Source organism: Rhynchophorus ferrugineus, unplaced genomic scaffold, assembly GCF_030347505.1.
Source record: "Rhynchophorus ferrugineus isolate W39M unplaced genomic scaffold, kcgeb_rfMv2 rfM2, whole genome shotgun sequence".
Taxonomy (NCBI): domain Eukaryota; kingdom Metazoa; phylum Arthropoda; class Insecta; order Coleoptera; family Curculionidae; genus Rhynchophorus; species Rhynchophorus ferrugineus.
In genome coordinates, this window is record NW_027472581.1 from 44,103,602 (window position 1) to 44,127,557 (window position 23,956).

The window sequence follows — 23,956 nt, forward strand, 5'->3', positions numbered from 1 at the left end:
ATTAAAACTATTAAGTGGATTTTTATTGACAAAGAAAATACAGACACACAAAACGTGACAGCGAGATAATGAACAAACAAAAAAAACGCATTGGAATTTGGAAATAGATCAGCAAAAACATACCATCCGAACACACTGAAAAGAACAATTATATATTCAACAAATTAAATTTTGTCAAATGGCAGAGTGAGGAAGTGACTACATAAAGACTAAAACATTGACGTAGTTAGGCAAAGACTAGATAACATAGATATAACAGAGATAGTTCGGATTTCATGAACTACATCTTCGGTGATTATCACTAATGACATTGCTGTTTCTGTGTTACAAAGGAAACTTCATATGATGAGTGTATTTTATTAGGACCATTTAGCATTGTAGAATAAGGGGGAAAATGTCGACGTCACATTATAAGCTTTCTATCTAGTCTTGTACCCGTCGAAACCACGAAAAACATAACATATAGAAAAAATATGCATAAAATATGTTCCTTCAATACTAAATTTGAAATAACTTTATTGTCTATTCCAAAAATGTTATAAATAATTGCATATTTCCTACATCTGAATACACACAATATTATTGCGAATTTATGGAATTAAAGCTTTTAAGTCGATTTTTATTGGCAAAAAAAATACAACAGCCAAGTAACTAGCTAAACAAAAACTACGATGGAATTCGACGACTAGAAATAGATCAGTAAAAACACACCATCCGAAATACAAAAAAGAACAAATATTTATTCAACAAATTCAATTTTCCTAGTTTGGAGCGACGGCGGACGGGGCCTCGCTTGGACTCGTCGGCTGACTGACAGGGATTTTTATTTGAATACGTCCATCGCTCCACAAGAACACCCCCTCACTCGTCCGGCCGCTATCCCCCTTGCACCCCGTCGTAGTCCGTTTTGTTCGTTGATGATTTACGATGGCCGAGAGGTCTGAAAATGGATTTAATGGCGCGCGAAAAGTTTGTTTTTACTGAAAATGACACCTAACAAAGTGCTTTAAGAATACTTCATCGTCCGAAAAATAAAGGTCGATGAAAAAGCATGGAGAGGACTGGCCCGCCTGGGTCATTTATAACGATTCCTATCGTTTTTTGAAAGTTGGACCGATCTAGCACAAAAGACCACGTTTGTATCAACGCTGGAGTCTTTTATGTATCAGCTGTTCCGCCGGTGAACTATCATTTATACATTAGTCGTACTGAATTCGTGAATTCGATATTATTAAAGATCAATTTTATTCATTTCCAATAGTAATCATACCCGATTAAATAACTTTCGTATTAGCAATATTATCACCAAGCACAATAAATTGAACTATTTATAAAGATATGGGTAGAACTTTGTAGCTTACTCTTCTTCAACAACTACAATATTTATACAACGCAATCAAGGCAGGCCCCCTTTGTCGGGACAATCTGGAGGTCGTGAGATAAACCAATTTAACGTTTTGGGTGGGCGCCACGTGGTTTCTGACTCTCTCCGATTTCCCAACCCACGAAGGGGGTACGAGATGCACTAAATAATGGAGACTAACGATAGGGTACAAGAAACGATGAGATAAAATATAGATATATCTAGATTAACTTATATGGTACAATATACACAATCCTAAACGAATACTTAATACTAATCTAACTAATCTCTAATACTAACATGGTACTAAAATAAGAATATTCCCAATTGTAGTCCAATTAGTCTCCATTAAGACTCCATTATCAGAAATAAATCATATCATGCAACATTAAACCATATAACATCCCTTCATGAAATATGCTACTACAAAAAATCCGATCATGAAAATACATCCTATCCCGAAAATATACTCGCGGCAGATATCCTATCCAGTAAATATATCCGTCCCGAAACCTTGTGGACAAATGGTGTTCTTAGACTACAAACCAGGAAACAAAAAAAAGCCTTATCTCTACTAAGGGTTTGACCGCTTCAAGGAACCTTCGTCCACGGAACCACTCTCCCTTTGGCCGAGAGTCACCTATCGCCAATTGCAGGCCGCGTTTTCGCAGGAACTCAAGCCAAACGCTCTCCAAAGCACCTTTTCGGATCTGTTGGTTCAAATTCCAATAAGATTCATTATATTTTGTTAACTTCACTGTTTACCAGGCATGGCGGAAAATGAGAACGCTACAAGCTTATAAGAACCCTGACAAAGTTTCTGGACCTTGAAATTCAATTGATTCTGTTGCCATAAAAGCCGTTCAAGCAATATACTCTCAACTAAAAAGCAACACTACAAATACATTCACTAAATATCCAAAATATTCGTAATAATAATAAAATGGGATCCATTTTACACAAGTTTAAGAGGTGTGTTATGAACCCTCATTGCAATAATCAGAACAATAATTTTCCTTGTATACCATTCCTAGAGCTTTTAGACATTTAACTACAGTTAATATGCCGACTTAAAATAACTTATAAATTTTTGAAGAGTGGTCTTGTTAACATTTTGATACAAGCCTTTGTTAAGCAATATACCTATAGCTCGAATTATAATCACTGGACTTTGCCAACAGTCCAGATCTTTTATTGTCGTTCTAGAAAAATTAGGGCATGCGCATTAGCTAAGTCCATTACTAATTTTCTGGTAGTTAATTTCAATGCCTGCTATGTTTCATTACCGTATTAATATTTATAAATGTACTAGATTCTTGCATATACTCTAATAATTTTTTTCATTTTAAAAATGTCTTTATTGAGAAAAAATATTGCACCATATATAGATAAAAATATTCTCTATCGTTTTTCTATAATTTTTCCAATCTTTCTGGCAACATAATGTTATCGTATTGAATAAACGATGCTGGTTGAGCGATCCAATAATTGATCCATTTTCAAACTTCTTGGGTATTTCGAAATACGTCATAATCAATACGCTATATCTGATGAGTACGCCGGTACGGCTGCACCCATTAGAGCTGCAACAATTCTTAAAAGTAAGATAGGTGCTCCAGCTGTTACTGTTTGTCTTTTTATTTAAATACGTTATTCAATTTGGTCAAATAACGTCGGCAAAATCTGTAGTATCAGTTCCAAGAGGATGCTTTTTGCAACAACACGTTGTATCTATTTTCCCTCCTTTTGGAAGAACCTGGAAAGAGTTGGTTCATTAACTACTAAGTTGTCTGAAAGTCCTTTGAGAGTTTTTGCTAAATTTTCGTCCAATCAATCGTAACTATTAGTAAAATACATAATGCACCTAACCGAAATTATCAAAAAATAACTTTTCCTCTACTTCTAAGATATGGTAAATTAAGTTATGTTTATAATTAAGAATAGGAAAATTCAGTTTGGTAATCTTAATTAAAAATAAACCTATCAACAAAACTATATACCTTAATATTTTAATGATATCTAAAAATCAGTGAACTGTTAAAAAATCGAAAAGATACGTTATTAGGAAAATATATTGGTATAAAGCATTTAATGTATATTTTATGATGTTTATTGAATATCATTTATATATAAAAACTTTTCTGGAATATTAATTATCAAACAACGTTGTTATTATCTAATTTGTATTTCGTCTATTTTACAGTCATGAACAACTATCAGGCTGCCGCCGCAGCTCAAGGTTTTGGTCCACCGGCTTCCCCACATGCCGCCGCTGCCGCTGCCGCTCAAGGGGCTACCCGAGCTGCATTTCCCGCCGCCTCTAGCCCTGGACCGGCCATCGACATGTACAGCAGCAGTGGCGCAGGACCTGGGGATAGTGTGGGATACGTACAAGCCGCCAGCCCTCAGCCGTCCAGCTTTCCGGCCATCGCCGTTAGTCGGGCGCCTTTAAACTACAGTCCGGTGAGTTTGAAAGTAAGCACTTTCATTTTTTTTTGCTATTCAAACAATATTTTATCTATTACCACGGAGATTGCTTTTTATATTTCCATATTTCAGATCAGAAGCATTTATTGAAGTCTTTAACAGTTTAAAAAAAATACAAATCAGTTTCTTTGTATTTGTATTGAAAACATGAATTTATTTATAATCCATATAAAAATATATATATAAAGATATAGAAATGTGTATAAAGATATCAAGGTAGACAATCATTCATCAAGTCAATTATTTGTATCATCGACATACAAAAGTAAATACAGAACATTTAAAACTTTGTATAATATATAATTAAACTATTTTATTTCAATTATAATAATATTATTTATTAATATATTAGTTATAAATAGCAAAACTAGCATGCATCACTATATTCTCAGTTGAACAATATTCTAATTACCATGTAATAAATTTAACCAATCCTGGAAGATCTGAAATATAAAAGGCAGTACTCGTGTTGTATTATCCCCTATATCCATTCTACGTCATTTTCATCTATATATCATACTATATAGTGTAAAATTATATAGCAAATATTATAAGCAAAAATGCCCTAATTATATATTATTATAAAAGCACTTGTTATTTTTGTACAGTGATATTTTTAAAATAAAAAATACTTTTGTTGCAAATTACCGTTCGTTATATAATGAAAACTAGAATTTATCCTTCCCTTCTCATATGTTGAAATTTAATACAGTTTTAATGTTATTTTGTAGCTCTATTCCTACATCTAAGTATTGTCAGCATGATGAGCTTATAGTCAAGACCCTACGGAATATCTAAGTAAGTAAGTCTGAATAACGTCATCTCTCCTTCGTCTTTTTAGTCTCAAAGTTCCTCCTCATACGCTGCTGTAGATACTGCCGACTCTCGGATTTTGATCATTATATTTTTCTTCAGGAGTTTATACGATCCATATTTTCTCGGGCGCTACTCTTTTAAACCAAGGAATTTGGTCGGTTATAATTAATAAATCATTTATCTAATCTTAGAAACTTTGTTGTTTTTACCTAAAGCCGCGTATTTCAATATATGTTTTTTTATATATGTAGTTTTCTATCAACACACTCTGAGACATAACCTTTGACATGATACTGGATGCAATAAGGAGAGAATGACATTGTCATAATATTATCAGATTCTAAAACTATTAAGAGATTAGCCATCATACCTTTTCGGATATAAAAATCACTATTAAAATTGATTGAATTAGATTCTTTTATAATTATATATTACTGCTTCCCCATTTTTTGAAGCCTGATATATATAAAAACGTACCTACTCTGAAATAAAATAGAATGTAAGGCATACATAATACCATACGCTACGTCATCAACTAAGGAGATGTTTCAAGAGTTCAAAAGCAAATAAAACCTACCTCATGTACAGTGGATTTTTATTATATGCACAATCTTCAACATATATATTATTTAGTAAATTATTATGTATATTCAAATTTTTTTTCTAGTTTCATTTAAAATATAAAACAGCAAATAACAGGAGTTATCACACAAATATCCTTCCACCTATTTACCGGATTTCAATTTTTTTCAATATTTCTAATCTATGTATTTTATATATTTATCTATATATATATTCTTTTTTTTATTTCTGTCAAGCTGATCATTAAGTCCTGTAGAATGGGTTGATTGAAGCTTATAAAAGAATAATAAGTTTCATAATATAAATAAGCTTCGAACCTGACTAATTTTAATCTTGATTATAATATTTTGATTATTTCACGCACACCAACTTAAAAAAACTAAAAGTTTAGCAATTCGACATATTACTTTGGTGAATGATACTTTTCTCTCTTATATTACTGATTTGAAGAGCTCGATAAATTTTACTTGCTCTATCAGGATAGCTCTTGCCAATTAGTGTTTTCTTGTCCTCTTATCCCAGTGTCTAATCTTCTACTATGGGTGCACCTAAGTAATTTTGACATCAATTTCTTCAAACGCCTATATTTATAAAGATTATTTAATATTAAGAATATCCTAGCTTGATATAAAGGCAAGGCTTTAAATTCCAACTTTATTGCATTGTTATTAAAATTTTTATTGGTTGGCAGTGATCGTGTTTCTTGAGTTCTGAAGTTGATAATACAGTGAACTATGAAATCTGCCTGTTGTTGATCTAATATGCTGATCACAGTTAAGTTGATAACTAAACCATGAAGACATACAACTTAATTTCCTATATTGAGATATTTATTATTTCGATATGTGATTGTGTTACCTATTAAAGGGACATAATACACTAAACTATATATTCAGTCTTTTTATATTATCTAATTCTCGGTTTATAATAATATAAGACGCAAACATCTCATTTAATCACGTTAACGGGTAACAATGTTGAACAGCCAGCGGTACAAGCTGACGATGAAGTTCCATTCTTGGTTAATTAGTTTGGCGCAACTGTAATGTGTTAAGTATCAGTTTATGAACAAAACATTCTCGACAATATTTTTTAACTATTTTTATTTGTTTCGCATAAACTATCAAAAGCCTAACAACCCACCACTTCAATAATAAAGGCATTTTTATCTTATAAAAGTAATAATTGTGTAATAATCACATTTTAGCACACCGAAAGCGTAAATCACTCTTGAGTATTACTTTAGGTAAAAATAAATTTCCCTTTAAATTGTCAAACACAGAGCAGGAGCTATTAATATACTAATTTGGTTAAGTTATACTCTGAGGATTTTTTTAAATTTGAAGCTTTATTGTGAAACTTTGTCCCATCTTTCAAACAATTTATGGATTCCATCTCGAAAAAACGCTGTATCTTTGAGATTATCCACCAATCGACCCACTTTTTGGTATCGTAAGGACCGAAGCGCTGTTCATAGGTCACGATTCATACGTCGAAACAACTTGCAATCAGATGTAGCAAGGTTTAGATAATATTGCGGATGGTCACTCCAACAAAATCACCACTTTTAAAATATCGACACTAGAGAGTATGGTTGTCATAAACTAACGCCGTATTCGATGACCTTCAGCCGCCTTTTCCTTCAAATTGAATTAAAAAGATAAAATTTCCGGTAAATTCGATTTACTCATCAATTTTACTCAAATTCATACGTTTGCAAGGTAATGAAAAAATGTTTTATTCACGCTTCGACGAAATGACACATACTGAACCCTGTGATTATTTTCGTAATATCGTAATTATTTTACACTTATTTCATTTACCTTATTACCAAAATTAATTATACATACATATAAATAATAAATTATTTAGATACAAGATATTTAATAAATAATTAAATTAAAAGTTCCTAAGAAGTTATTAAAAAATTAAGGCAGCTTAAATGCTAAAATTGAAAAATATAAAATAAATAAATGGTAATAGGGTAATTTATAAATAAATATTATTAAATTGATAAGGTAACTGACTGGTATTGTTTATCAAAATATTGTGTTCTTTTTCTTGTTCAATTCTTTAGGCTTATAACAGTCCTATAGATATAATATCTAGCTCTATTCTCGATTTTAATATATTTCGTATTTCGCGACAGTGTTCTATAAACGATAATGCTAACAGAAGACATTACGCAGAGTTGTACAAAATTTTACAAATATTACGATATCGTTTATATATTACATATCTTATACATTCATAAAAGGTTTTTTGACAGTCACTTTTATTTTTAAAAAATTACTAAAATTAAATAAAAATATATTAGAACTTAACTTAATTATACTAAACTGATAATGTTAAAGATATAAATGGTACAAAAATGGTGAATATCAGTATTGTGAACGGTTTAATTTATTTGTTCATATGTAATTTATGTAAAGATGAAAACCTACCACTCTGAACGGACGAAAATCTACCGCTACTATGAAACTGATTGCATTGTTTGGTTTCGTTTTGAACACACACTTACTTGTAAGCACCGGTGACGAGCACTTTCTTACGCACTTACTATGCTTCTATTCAACTGCTTTTTATATAGTAAGAATAATATGTGCTTAATACTATTCCTAATTATCTGTACATGGTTAGAACTAAGGCTCTGCCGATTTGATGATTATATTACATTTCATCCCTGATGCCCATCACTCAAATTATTGTAAGCCTGTACATTCTCAGAGATTCACGTTCACAAGTTTTTGAAGGTCAATGTAATTCTCGATATTTGATTATTGGGTCGTCGGGTTAAATACGCTATATTTTATCAGGATCTTGGAGATTGCACTCCCAATTTTTGATAAGAACGAAAGCCTGCGTGATTTTTTCGACTATCTTAAATGCGTTTTAATTTGTTCTATATAAATTCCACACCCAATTTTTCATACCAAATAAGTCGTTTTAAAGTTTATCTAAATGGCTTAATATATTGTTGCGTTGCAAAAGAGTGTGAATAACCCGCGTAAACTACAATTATACAGCTACTGTTAAAGATATCTCGGAAACTCTGACTCGGAAGAACTGGCATAATAAGCATAACATCCATAGATAACATAACTAAATGGTCAATAAAAAGGAAAGTTAAAAAATGAAAGTCCTGTACGATTGAATTGATGCCTGACATCTGAGTCGTCATCGACAGAGCCTGCTTCCTGTGTTTTCCTTGCTTTTTGACTTAGGTTGTCCAAGTCAATTTTAATACCTAATAAGTCGTTTTAAAGTTTATTTAAATGGCCTAATATATTGTTGAGTCATAAAAGGGTGTGAATAACCTGCGCAAACTACAAATATACAGCTACTGTTAAAGATATCTTAGAAATTCTGAGAGAATTGGCATAATAAGCATAACATCCACAGATAACAGAACTAAATGGAGGATATAACTGAAATGACCAATAAAAAGGAAATTTAAAAAAATTAATGTCCTATACGATTGAATTCAGCGTCAAGCGATTGATTTTCTGATTCAGACCACATATATTCTCCTTCGTCTGAGTCGTCATCGGCAACGCCAACTTCCTTTGTTCTCCTTACTTGCTGACTTAGGTCGTCGAAGTCAGTGGATTAATTGAGATAGAAAATTATCAATTGCGATCTAGATTGACGAGAAATGAAGGGAATATAACAACAGCGAGCACGATACAATGAAATTGTTCGATTCTAGAGACGCAGAGCTCCTGTGATCCAGGAATAACATTCTACTACCATCTGGAAATAGATTATGGTGCTAACAAATTAATTACAGTTGCCAATTTTTTGTCAATATTGATAGATGTTGTGTCGGTTGAAAATTAAAATATTCAAATTTGTCCCACCATCAGAAAATATATAACAAATCATTAAACAATTGCAGATAATAGGACACATGTATTACTAATGCTGATCGTCAATTCTTAAAATTTTATTTTATGGGCAATCCGGATGCGGTAATTCGTCAGAACAACGATTTAATAAAAATGTTCAAAATGGCATTGGATCTGACAGCTACATCATCAGTCATCAGACCTAATATAACGCCTGCCGGTGAGCACGCGAAGAAGTTCACCAACAATCAACGAAGTGGTTATTGTTATTGTCGGAGAAAATTTTCGAGATAATTGTAGGTGATACGACGTTCACAAAAATTAATGAATTTATTAGATTAACACGTCCTAATCCTGGTGTTATATTAAACAAGCAGAATTACAATAGACTCGTATAATAATACCTAGCAAAACCATCACCGGTTGATATTTGTATACGCCACTGGAAATCAATGACTGTACAAGACGATCGGTTCTGCAAAGGTCGTCCTTAACAACGTTAACGGGTAACAATGTACAACAGCGATCAGTACAAGCTGGCGATAAAGCTCGATTATTGGTTAATTAGTTCCGTTTAACGATTATGTAGATCAGCCCTAATGTGTGTTTATGACCGCCTTTTCTGAGCAGATATTAAATTTATGCCCTTTTTACAACAGTTTAATGGGCGCAGAAAGGGATCCTCGACCGAGGAGAAAAAAAGTTGAGCAACGACCGACGATGGTTCTAAAGTTTTTGTTCGTCGAAGTTTGCTTAATTTTACATTGTGATCACTTTTCTTTAGGGCCAGTAAAATCTTTACTGTAACGGCATGGGCGGCAAGAGAGGCGAATGTTTCTGAAGGAGGACGAAAGGAATTCGGGTCGATCGCAAAAAAGCTGCCATTTAATTGAATTAACTCACGATGTAATAGAAGGCGACTGTCAACGGAAAATGTTTTGTTTAAATATTCGATCTTAGAACAAAACGGCTTGTTTTTCGTTGTTGTTAAATTATTTTTCCCAACCAAAGCAATTGAAAGCTACGGAATTTACTCTAATTCACAAAAGAAGGTTTGGTGCCTTTATATTCTGTATTAAAACGAAACAACGATAAAAACTAATTGGGAATATATTTTCTACTCCCTCTTATGCCGGTCTTAAATAGTTTGAAACCTAAACTATCATACACCTTCTTTTATATTTGGCATTATCCAACTTATTCAGCTATTAATTCAATAAACAAATTTCAACTTAGTGAAAGCTAGAAACTAGCTAATTACTGGAAACTATTCCAATTTTTCAAATATACATCTCAATAAGTGCTAAGGCACTCTATCTGGTCAATAAGCTGCGCATTAGAAGTGTGTATCCTTTATAACTCTTCCAACATGCAACTAAGCTTTGTCTTGCAAGATGATTACTCAGTGTTACTTACTAATGCTAATTCTTTTTACGAAAACATGGTTCAATTTGTTCAAATGACGACGGCAGACATCTGCCACAAATATGTGATTTGGTTTTAGCATCTCATAACATACTATACCTTTCTGATCCTTATCCATATGTGCAAGAATTTATAGTCATGAATATTCCGCTTTGATATTGTTGCGAATGGTTCTCCTGGACTAACTTATCACTCTTGAGATAGTTGTACATCAGAGTGAGATCCACTTTATATCTTCAGTCACAATATGCCAGAGAAGATAGTTCTTTAAGCAATCAATAGAACCGTGATGTTAAACCGACTGGAAATTGTATTTTCATTCCATTCCTGCGATAGTCATTTCTTCCTCTTTTTCTTGAAAATGTCATTTCATTTAAAAGTCTAAGAAACAGTTGATTTGTCTACTCCAAAACGACGAGAAAACGCCTTGAGGGTTTGACCTAGTTGGTTGTCCTATAAGTCTTGCAATTCTTTGTTGTCAAACTTTTCGGCTGCTCCAGGATATTCCCTGACATTGACGTCAAAATCACCACATTTTAATATTTGAAATCAAAACCAAAAATTAGGATTAAACGGAACAGTACCACTGTAATTTCCTAAAAGTGCTTATGGGCTTCGGCAACAGATTTCTTCAAATTAAACAACAAAAATATTGAACGCCGAAAATCCCATTTTAAGAATTCCTCTACTACTGTTACCTTAAATCTGTCATTTTATATAGAAAAATATCAAAAAATTGGTACTTCACAGTTTAGCCAATAAATGTTGCTAATCAAAGTACACAACTTAGAATTATTTGTCGTAAAGCTTAATGTTAAAAAAGTAAAGCGCAGCTTTTCACTTTAAAAATAAAGAAAATTCTTGCAGCAAATTTCCTAGTCAAATTCCTTTTCTTATGGAGTTATTTGAAGCAAAAATTATATTCCCACTATCATCCATGTATGTAAAGATATGTATATATATATCCATGTATATATATATATTTATATATATTTATATATATATATATATATATATATATATATATATACACACACACACATATATATATATATATATATATATATATATATATATATATATATACATATATATATATATATATATATATATATATATATTTATATATATATATATATATACGAATATAAGAAGTTTATATAAAATTTTTAAAACGACATCTATTATTCTCTCCTAGTCATTCCTCCATTGTTATTATTTTTATTTTACTTTTGAATACCTTTGTTTAAAAGTGTGTTAACTGTTTTAGATATTGTACTGCGGATTTGGATACAGCAATTTTGTTCAAGCAATCATTTCCAATATGAAAATATGCGATTATTTTCTCCCAATACCATGATTCGGTATATTGTTTTTTTTTGTCTTTTAGTCGATGATTAACTTCATATGTATCCCCAAATAATATTCTGATATTTTGTTTTTAAACAGTGTGAACTCTTAATTGTTTTTTTTTTTTTTTATTACTCTTCGTGAGTCCACAATCTGCCCTATTGGCAATAAGTATTTCTTATGTCTATATTATATATACATGGCACGTAGAAAATCACTTCATTAAGCAATCTTCTGTATAAAATATTATCTTAATTAATTAGTCTTATTCTAATGCTTATTCTAAAATCTACATATGTCCAGTAATCAGATTAGGTGGTGTCAAACATTTTAGTCTACGCACTTCACTATCACGTCGCATATTTAGCTGATTAGCGAGTACATTGGGATGCACTGATACTCTTTCGAAGTACTTCACACAAACACGTTGGATTACACTCGTTATAGGTTCTAGAGGAATATCGCGTTGTATCACTTTATTTGAAATATAGTACGGAGCATCAACAATGGCACGCAACACCTTATTTTGGAACCGTTGATTGATGGATATATTAGATTTGCTAGCGGTACCCCATAGTTGGACTCATACAGCAATACCTTGTTATCTAATGATAACTTGGATTTGCGCCCGATGAGCCAATACATTTGATATAATTTTAGTCCCAATTGTTTCCATTTAGACAGTATGTGCTTCTTCCAGGTTAGGCGTCGATCTAAATGCATACCAAGATATTTAACATGCTCTGCTTGGGGGAGTTGACGATGATTGATATTTACTGGTGGACATGTTCTTCTACGCAGGGTAAACGTTATATGCGTGGATTTTGTTTCATTGGGTTTAATGTGCCATGTCTTCAACCATAATTGTATTTGCTTCAGGTGGGTTTGTAGGTTTATTGATGCTGTGATTGGATCATCATGGGATGCTAAGATTGCTGTATCGTCTGCATATGTTGCCACAGTAGTTATTTTTGTGGTGGGCAGATCAGACGTATACAGAAGATACAGTACTGGACCCAGTACACTACCTTGCGGAACTCCTGAATATATGGGATTTAATTCGGTATGTTCATCGCCTTGATTTACAATAAAATGTCTGTCAGTGAGATACGATTTTAGTAGCTGATAGTCCGGATGAGGGAGAAGTTTCTTTAGTTTAACCTGCAAGCCCGTATGCCATACTTTGTCAAAAGCCTGAGATATGTCTAGGAAAGCAGCCGAACAATATCTTTTGGCATTTAGGTCAGCGTTTATTTGGTTTACAAGTCTATGCACTTGTTCTATAGTCTCATGCTTATTGCGAAAGCCAAACTGATGTTCTGGAATAATTTTTCTTTTTTCTATTATATAGTTTAGTTTTTTTATGTATAATTTCTCGAAAACTTTCGAGATTATTGGTAATAAACTTATAGGTCGATAGGAGGTCACATCTTCTGGTATTTTTCCTGGTTTAAGGATCATTAATATTTTAGCTACTTTCCAGATACTAGGGAAGTAATTAATTCGTAGCATAGCATTGAATATATATGTTAATAGTTTTATAGCCTTTTCTGATAGTTCTTTTAAAATTTTGCCAGTAATTAAGTCATAACCAGGAGCTTTTTTAATATTAATCTCTCTCATTATTGTATGTTTAACTTTTTTGACCGTTAATTTCTCATGCGGTAAATCCATTTGAAATGGCGAATCTAGAAAGCTAGTAATTTTATTTTCGTCATCTTTATGTAGCTGAGACTGGAAAGGTTTAAAAACATTTTTTAGGTGTTTTGAGAAAATGTCGGCCTTCTCTTTATTGCTTCTCGCCCAATTATTTTCGCTTGTTTTAATAGGTGGGTTATGCTGCTGGGATCTCCTAAGCTTTTTTGTTGCTTTCCACAACGAATAGTCTGTAGCCTCAGTTGATGTCAAGTTTTCTAGGTATTCTTGAATGCCTTGGTTCTGTTCGATTTGGATTAGATCTCTCAGCTCTTTTATGGCCCTATTAAATTTTCTTTTATTCTCTTCAGTCCTTTGCTGTTGCCAATTTCGTCGTAACTTTCTTTTTTCTGCTATCTTTTTCTGTATTGTACATGATATATGTGTATTTTTTCTTGGAAATGTTTCACTGTTGGGAGTCGCGGAATATGCTGCCTCCTGTATATTTTTTGTAAGATTTATTGCTGCTATTTCTATATCCATTTCAGTTTGTAACGGTAAATTTAGAGAGATATTTTGGTCTAAGTTTTCTCTAAATGAGGGCCAGTTAGTTATATTATTGCACAGAGAAGGGGGTCTATCTTTGATGGTAATTTTTGAAGAAATTGTTACTATTATTGGTGAATGATCAGAAGACAGGTCGAAGCATGATTCTGCCTGACACTTTTTTGGATCAATATTTTTTGTAATACAGAAATCTATTGTATCTGGTTTTTTATTTCTGTCTGAAGGCCAATATGTTGGTTCACCAGTAGAGATATGTTGTAAGTTATCTTTCCTTATGGCTTTGAGCAGTTCTCTACCTTTTGAGGTTATTATTCTTGAACCCCACATTAAATGTTTTGCATTATAATCTCCTCCTGCTATAAATCTATTACCTAGCGTACTGAAGAATTCTTGAAATTGTTCTGCCTTGTTGTTATGTTTGGGTGGGCAATAAATCGCAGAAATTGTTAATGGTCCATGGGCTTCCTCTATGGTTATACTGGTGGCTTGCAGGTAGTCTTTGCGGAATTTTTCTTTTTCGAAATGCCTTATATCATCTCGAATTATTATGGCTGTACCTCCATGTGCTTTATCATCAGGGTGATTTGTATGATAAAGCTTATATTTAGGAACTTTCAGATAATTCTTGTCCGTAAAGTGTGTTTCGGAAACCATCATAATGTCAATATTTTGTTCATTTACGAACATTTTTAGTTCCCTGGCGTGTTGTTGGAGCCCATTGGCATTCCAGACGGCGATTTTGTAGCTATTGGTTTCAGGCATTAGGCAAGTTTGCTTACGACGGTTGTGAGTAGACCAAGCATCGTACTCATTTGATCCATTAGTTTGGCCATCATATTTTCTAATCTTGAGATGTTGCTAGTTTCAGTAGGTTGAGATATTGTCTCTCGTTTTTGTGCTGAACCATTTTCAACTATTTGGGCATAAGTTATGTCTGGTTGACTTGTTCTGGTGGGTAGTGGTAGATTGGTAGTAGTGGATTGTTTTTGTTGATGCCTTTTTTCCCTTAAGGCAGGATACAGTTTCTGCTGTAGTTGCTTGTGAACTGCGCAACCCTTGTAGTTCGCTGGATGATTTCCATTACAGTTAACACATTTCACTTTTTCATCGCGAACTTTACGAGTACAATCTCCTGTCTTATGTTCTCCTGCACATTTTACGCATCTATATGATTTGCGACAGTAAGTCTTTGTGTGCCCGTGCGCTTGACACCTTGTGCATTGTGGTATAATTCTCTTTATATGTGGTGGTTCGCATTTAATAATATTATTTTCCAATTTGGTGATTTCGTACACCGCCTTATTATTTCCATTAGGTTTTATGTCTATATAAAACATAGGCAGAGGTTTTTTTGTCGTGTGATGTCGTATATTGTGAATATTTACGACCTCGTGGCCTTTTTCAGTTAGTGCTACCTTGATGGTGTTAAAGTCCGTCCCGTGATGTAATCCTTTTAATACGAATTTAAATGTTCTCTCGGATTTTGGCCTGAATGTATGGTATTGGGTGTTTCTTTCATCTAATTCTTTTATAAGAACTTTAAAGTGATCCGCTTCGAACAATTGGATTTTAATTGTTTCATAGCTCACTGTTTTAATTGTGTAGTTCGTAGTAATGGTTTTCAATAAGTCATGGATGTTTTTTATTATTCCTACCTTATAGACTGTTATTGGTGGTGGTTTGGGAACAACTTTTTCAGGGCTTGGTTGTATGTTCTCTTCAATTTCTTCCGACAGGTTGCTAAAACTGTTTTTTGTCTCTATCGGTTTCTGCAACCAATAGTCACTGATTCTTGTTTGTTTCCTCGCGATTTCTTCTTCTGGACTTCTCAATCGTTTTTTGTTAATGACTGTAGTCCATTCTGATGGTGGAGTTTGCGTTATTGCTGTTTGTTCTAATCTTATATCAAAGTGTGCAGGTGATTTGGTTGAATCGCTATGGTTTGCCATTTTTAATTTTTAATATTTTATTTAATTTACTTCCAGAGGATAAAAAAATAAAATAAATACATTGTTTATTTCACGCACTTCATTTTTCACTTACGTTATTTTAGCACTAGTTTTTTACTATAAATACTATAAATGAATTTCAAAAGGACTGTTGTAAAATAAGATGAAATAATTTTAAACACTAATAAAAATGAGATGCAGTCCTTTTGTCTGGTCACGTAAACACGTATTCACTACACTTTAGGTCCACTGAGAGACGGGTAGCCGCGTCTGTTATGCGTTTTTAACACTCAGTTAAATAACCGTAATAAAATACTGGGTTTTTTTAAAGAAAGGTATCTTTTTATAGCTTGGACCGTATTGAAAATACGTCTTCACCCTACGAAGGTTGGAACTGAACTCTCTTAATTGTTAATGTTAATTTCGACTTAATTCCTATAATAAGGATTCCAGGCTTCATGTATTATTACACATAATATACAATGACTCTCTTGGATTAGGCGAATACATATTTTATTCATTGACCTTATCAATTATGGTACCAAACTCTAAAGTGGCAATATGTCGTTAGTTATTAATAGCAATCTTAAGATCTTAGTTATATGCTTCCGTCAAAACCCATGCTTTCTATAACACTGAGTAACACTGATAAATATTTTTTATATATGAAGATAAGATGTTGTAAGAATAAAGTGATTTATGACAAATGTATATTTAATTGATTGCTAAGTAACATTATAAAGTGTACATTAAAGTTAAAATGTATAGTTCTTGACCTATCAACGAATACGAATACGCGATTTTCTTTTTAAAAATTATTTTTAGTTTTTTACATAATCTCCCTTAAGTTCAACATACTTGGTCCAGTATTTTTTCAACATCAGCAGTGCTTCCTGGGAGTGACAGTCTGGGAGGCCGTGAAAATGTTACTAAAACTGTCAACTTCTTCATTGGACACGAAATGCTTCGTAGAAATAAATTTCTTCAAAATTGAACAAATATTATCTCAAATCCTACAGTTTCTCCATCATCAACGCACTACAATTATGCCTATGACAAATAATTTTCTTCTTTTTTAAATTACACTTCTCGCAAATTTTGGCATCAAGCTGGTCAAAAAGGTTGGAATAATATACGCCTGTAATTCTTCTGACTCTTTCGTGGTAAACAGTTTAATTCAAGATTCATTTTATAACCCACAGCAGGCCGACCATGACTTTTCCAGCAAATCCTATCGAGTTGGCTTTCTTTGCTAGTTTCCACCCACTTCTTCAATTGCTGTGCCATTTCTGACGTATAATAATCGATGCATATTTTATCCCTAATAACATATAGCCCGACAAAATCGACCAGGTCCTTTTTAATTCAAAGTTTTCAGCGAAAGGCAATTGTATTGCATTTGCTTATCATCTTGGTCAAAGCTTTGCATCTCTAATGTTTTTTACAAGATGTTTCGCTCCCGGTTTCCAGTCTGGCTGCGGCTTTTGGTTGTCATCTAGGCCATCTTCAAGGAACCTGCGACCATGGTTGGCAAGGATGAATTTCCTTAAGGGGTAATCCATCCGAAATGAAGAATTTTATAACCGTGCGATATTCAAGTTTATCCATTTTAACGAAACACATAAGACGTCTGCCACAAAAGGTCTTCTAAACAAATTATTTGAAGGAACAAATTGAAACTTGCCACACAAAGTTATAAGGTTTTCATTCAGACTGCGTACATTTACACTAAGTTAAACGCCATGTTTATATCAGGTTGACGACTTTTCACCTTATGCTTGTGTCAGTACACGTACAACTATATCTGAATAATTAATTAATAATTTTAACAATATTTTATATCTGAAATTAAATTTCCATTCATCTTTATTGCATCATAGTATACGAATCATCATATCATAGAAACTTTTTTATCTAATGTTATACTCATAATCTTTATTTTGTTGCAGGGTCCCCTGATTCCAGCAGCTTTTACCAATGGTTACCACTGAGCTGCTTCCGTCGGACTATCCCAAGTTTATCCGACCTCTGATTTGGTCCTCATCGGCAGCTGCAGCTGTGATTACGTTATCACAACCAAATCTGCACTTGTACATTCACCTCTATATTATGTATATTAATAATATATTACTATTTAGCACCCGCTGAGCGGTTAACACTTGTTGTTGTATATGTTTGGTGTTTGCGATTTTCTTTCTACCGCACGACAATTACCGAAACCTCGTCTATAAATCGGCAATCAGTTCCAACACGTGTTACTCTAAACAAACAAAAAAGTCCACTCAAATATTCACACACCTGAGACACAGTCGTTTCGGTGATGGTCGTCGAGAAGCAGTCTTAAGCCCCCTCCACCAAACACAAGCACTATTGGTTAACACATTACGTTTCAATAAATTGCATATGATATATTACAGGGTATCTTTATAGGATACATTATCCTCACATATTATTATAATTAAGGACCAAAATGGCGCTCATCTCGTTTATTGTAAAAACTGAGTCGAGACGCCTTGGTATTCTTTTATTAAGTTCTCTTTGTTGTTTCCTTTTCTCTATAGAACGAGAGATAGAGAGAGATAGAGAAAATCCACAACCAACGTTATCGCTTATAACAAGTTCCGATTTTTACCACACTTTTATCAAACATCCGCATAATAGTATTCGAAAAGAAAAAAAAACAAGCTGTTACAGGACCCCGGTCGTGGATTTGTCTCTTATTGTAAGTAGTTGTTTTATTTGAATCATAGTGTTTTATTGTTTTTATTCTTTTTGTAACATGTTCTTTAATACAGTTACAGAACATTATACATTATTTAATTTTAAGAAATATGTATATATTTGTTATAGGTTTGGGGAGAGTCCAACGGATGCTCACATGAAATCTCGGGGTTTAGATATATCGTCGTTAAAGTATAAATTAAATTAATTGCGTCTCGCTAAATTCAGAACAAAAATCAGTTAGATAGTTTAATGCATAAGAAAGAATCTCAACTCAAAAAAAACAACAACACGGAGAAGCGACGTTATATCTACCACGTAATTTCATAACTGTTTGAAAATGCACAAGATAAATTCACAGATTGTTCACACGCTTTATCCAGAGAAAGAACGTTTCTTAGCGCTTCAAGTAGAATTACGATTTACTACGGTATAAGAGTAGAATACAATTTTAACGAGTAAACATTCGAAGCTTTTCGCCGATTTCGCTTGGTCGCTCCCCGAATTTTTTCGTAGCTTTTAGATTTTCAAACCTATTCGTATTCCCCCTTAAACATATAAACATTGAAAGGTAGATCCGTCGGTAATGTTTAGACGAGACGGGATCTATTTAAACAAATATAATATATTAATGTTTCTTGTTATTATGTGAATATTCTATATAAACAATTTGGATGATGGATCTCGATCGGATGTCCGTACTCCATCGGGAGTATCCAGCGGGATTGAATAAAAACATCAACAACAAAAAGTTGATATCCACCGTCCGAAATCGTAATTTTTCCATACGGTTATAAGGTGTGTTATTCTATTAATTTCGTTTTAAGTTTTATGTTTTGCCAGTCATGGCTTGTTATATGGATAATTATCATATAGAAAAAAAATTCCGACTGAATGAAATAATGATTGTGTAAAAGTCCTAAGTACAAACCACCACGATATAATAATGTTACATTAGGCCGAATTATATACAAGGTGAACAAAAAATAACAGATTTTTCAATTATCATTTAATCATTTATAAAGTATTTACTAATAAGGTGGCGGGATTAAAGTAGTTAAGGCATATAATATACTTTTAAGAATTAAATATTACCGATCTTTCCTATCCAAGGCGAAAGACCTATTATTTTTACCACCCTGTATATTTTATAATGTTACTAACGATTCTTTTGCATTTCCAAGCGAGAGCGTATAGTAGTATTGAGGATCACTCTACGAAATGTAAGTATAACGGCGTTAGTTTTGCAGGACGAATGAAGCATTGAATTGAATTTCTTCAAAAACATTTTTATGTTCGTTTTCGGCGAAACATATGGTGGTTTTTGTATTGTTACCGATAGAATAAAATGAAGCAAAATGGTTTACTTTTGTCGTACCAAAGTACCTAATCAAGTTTCGTACAAAACCAAAGCTCTAACACTTCTAATTTAAGCTAGGTAGGATAAAAAATAACGTTGCCAAAAACAAGAAATAACAAATTTTAGCATTCTTACATAGTTTTAGTTACCGCGATTGTAGCTACTGAATGCAAAAGACTTTAGTAACATAACAACGATCTTGTAGTTATCAGAGCAAAAAAATATTGTAGTTGATAGAAGTTTGCGTTTCTGTGAAATGCATCATATTAATCAATACCTCATTAAGTTGTTTGAAAGGCAACAAATTCACCTCTTAATTTTTGGCGTAACAATCGTGACTTTAGATTAAATCAAACAGCGAATACCGATTATCATCAAAGAGAAACCGCAAAACAACTTGAACCGAAACTAAAACAGAACTTATCATTTCTTTGTTGCCTTTATGACTCGAAAACTTTTGAGGCAGTCAGCTAAGAAAAAAACAAAACCGATGAACAAAAATAATGACGTTTAAAAGATTATCGTATAATTTTAGCCTATTAGTTAGAAGAAATTTATATGCGCAGGATTTAAAATATATTCCGACGTTATTTTTTTATCAAAAAGAAAATAAATATGTATACATGTCAATTAACGAGGTTATTTTAGATGTTTAGTGGCCGATGTTAATACAGACACGTGTGAGGCAAAATGTAGGAATCAGATGACCTTAGTGATCGCTAAGTAAAAATCGGTTAGAATCATATAAAATTAGAAAAAAATGCAATGAATCGTATTTAAAATTAATTATCTTCATTCCTTTAATTACTATCTTGCAGTATTATAGGTCTTGAGGTCATTAGATTATAGAATTATGCGCTGTAGCCAAATTTACATCACCTTTTTCCAACTCTCACCCGATGTCACCCAGTCTCTCTAGCTGTCATACGTTCTCTTCTTCGTCATTTGTATTTCGATTAGAGCATTGGTTGCAGTGCATTCTTAGGCGGGTTATTTTTTTAAAGAACGATGTGATTAAAATTGATCTATTTAGTCATTATATTTGGCTGTCGGTGATCGAACAGTAGCTAGGTTAAAAAAATGACGATATGTAGCCGTTAGTTAATAACTACGGTGAAAAATGACCAAAGGTATATAAAATGTCAATACTATTGTCAATGCAGATTCTCTATTTAGTTTCCCCATAATTGACCTCCGCTGAATTAAGTCTCCTATCTATGAATGAAACACGGCTTCGTTAAAACCAGCCTACTCGATTCTTCTCACAATAATTTTAAAACTACGAGGGAGTTCGGTGGGGGACACTTTCTTTAATAATATTATGTCAATGCAGAGCAATACGTAGATAGTTAAAAAAGAAGTATATACGGTTCAGTTTTATATATTTTGATATCCTTGAATCTGTGTTATATTTGCATTAAGTGGTAGGAGTAAGTTTTAGTAAACAAAAGACATAATTGTAGAGAGTCGGTCCGATTAGTTTTCATCTCCATCAATTTCCATTTGTGTAAGTTCTTCAGTCATTTCAACAGTAATTTGCATATAATATTTGGCCAGTTTTTCTTTAAGTATTGTTAGTTACTATTCAACACAAAAATACGAATATTGTTTATGTTTAAATTACCTCTTTCTTTTTTTTTATATGCAAATGACTGTCAACTAAATAGTTGAATAGTTGAAGATTCTTTTACGTAGCGAAAAATAATCCCAATGATCTCAATGACTTTTCCGTTTCCTTTTTTTTTGTGTGTATCAATTAGTTAGAAACGTTATTTTGTGGCCTAAAATTTAATTGAGACTAAAACCGGTATGATGAAAACGGACCGATTCAAGAGCCGAAGCTTACTATCGCTAGAGAGCAAACGCAAAACCATCCGACTACTGATAGGGAGCACCCGCGGTTTTATCATCAGAAACGGTAATAATAAACTCACCGGGCCGGTAAAACGAACTAAAAGACAACGTTGTTCGCCGAGCAGGACCGTAACTCCCTAATGTGGCCATAAACTGCGTAAAGTAGGTCCGTGTAAAGGGCAATACACAAGCTATATGCAAAGCGCCTAAAAGACGTAAAATAACAACATATCAGCTAAATAAACGCGGACAATTCGGCAGATAGCAGGAAGAATCACCTCAAAAATTACTCAATAACGCTTGGATATTTGTGGAAGGAAACGTATAAATTTTGGAGAATATGTCGGAGATAAGTTTTATATCTGTGAAATTAAACCCACCCTCACGTATCCTTTTTTAACAACCCATAAAGGAGCAACTCAATCTCTTTGTAAAAGGGACGGTATCGACATATTTTTCAAAATATACGGAATATTCGAAATATAATCGATACGACAAAAATATTTTTTTTTCTTTTTAAATAACCAAGTTCTAACAAATAACTTTAACCCAGAATAGCAACTATTTTTCATTTTCGCTTGATTTATTATAGAAACAACTCCATGTTAAAACTCAGCATCAGGTATCCATTGTAATCGAAATATCCCGTATTCAAATAAAACCTAATTACTAATAAAAGTTCTTGTTTAAAAATATTCTACGCGTTCGTTAAGAGTTTAATGTCAATTTAGATAAGAAAATTATTAGCAAAATATAAATGTTTAGATTATATTCAAAAAAAAAACAAATATGTATAAAACGTACTTAAAAGTCCTTTATTACTTTTTAAATAACTGAATTCTATGAGCTTTTGATGTGATTCTTTTGTTTTTTATTTTTAATTTCGGGAAAAAAACGTCAGCTTATTAAATACGAAACCATCATTAATCCGTGTACTACATTTAATGCGAACAAACCGTGAAATATTTAACAAGTTGACGGACTTTTCAACAAAAGGGAAAAAATAGTCCTTTTAGAGGCTAGTTAATAAGGTATGTAATACATAAAGAGTTATTATTTTGCAAAAAAAATATCTCGACAATATTAAATTAACTGTTTGTGAGTTTTTCATTTGATTGATTAAAAACTATATCGTGGGCCTTATACTATACACTGAAAATTTGTGCTGTCCATTTTTTTTTTAAATATTTGATTTCTCGAAGTGTAACAGGAACTGGATTCGACTCGATCGATGAGTTTCCGATTTAGCATGTAGCATAAAAAAATAATGAAAAAGTACAAGAAATTTTGATCAGATTATCGATATTGTTTTTCCTTGTTTTGTCGTTGTGTTTGCGTAAATACGAGTATTACGGCGTAACGTATCGTAATACTCATGTCCATTAAGCAGTCAATTTGTATGACGTTAAGATTGATCTTATGAATGAAGCCCATATCGATCGACGAGAATTGAGAATCCTGAAAAGTATTATTACGGGACGTTACGAAGTTTAGTTAGATTAAAAAGAAAAAAATGAACGTAACGTCCTATCTTCCTATTAAAACGCCAGATGGCGTTGTTATGTTAATTTTTTATATGTTGATTTCTTTATATTGAAACGGTTATTTTATTGAATGTATACAAGTTGTATATATTGATATTATGATATAATTGATATACATATATACTCTAATTTATAATAATTATTATAATTATAATAAAAGTAGCTGATAAAATATATTGTGGTTTGGTGGTACCACCTTGTGTATTACCACCCTCCCCTGTGTCCCTGTGTTTTGCAAACCCCCGATCCATTCCTCCATACTTACACCACATTGAAATGAACGCCTTTGTGAAACAACCAGCATCTGAAACTATTTCTTATAGTCGATATCCAAGTCTAAATAAACACCAAGAATATAGCAAAAGGAACATTGGATTTGCACGTATAACAAATAGTTTTAGTTACGTGTCAATAGATGGTGTAAGTACGGTATCAATGTTTAAAAATATTTCATT

General features: G+C 32.7%; 1 protein-coding gene across 9 annotated transcripts in view; it reads left to right on the forward strand.

Moving 5' to 3' along the window:
• Rbp6 (RNA-binding protein 6) overlaps window positions 1-23,672 on the forward strand; it is a 752,769-nt gene extending 729,097 nt beyond the window's left edge. For 2 of the 9 annotated variants that reach the window (XM_076395626.1, XM_076395619.1), the window contains 2 exons: window positions 3,567-3,826; window positions 17,972-20,511. In XM_076395626.1, the coding sequence (XP_076251741.1) occupies window positions 3,567-3,826; window positions 17,972-18,013 (302 nt within the window). In that variant the 3' untranslated portion in view covers window positions 18,014-20,511. Of the gene's footprint in view, window positions 1-3,566; window positions 3,839-4,581; window positions 4,649-17,971 lie in introns of all 9 variants that reach the window. The other 7 variants (XM_076395622.1, XM_076395618.1, XM_076395625.1 and 4 more) reach the window with 6 other exon arrangements.
• Window positions 23,673-23,956: the final 284 nt, after the last annotated feature.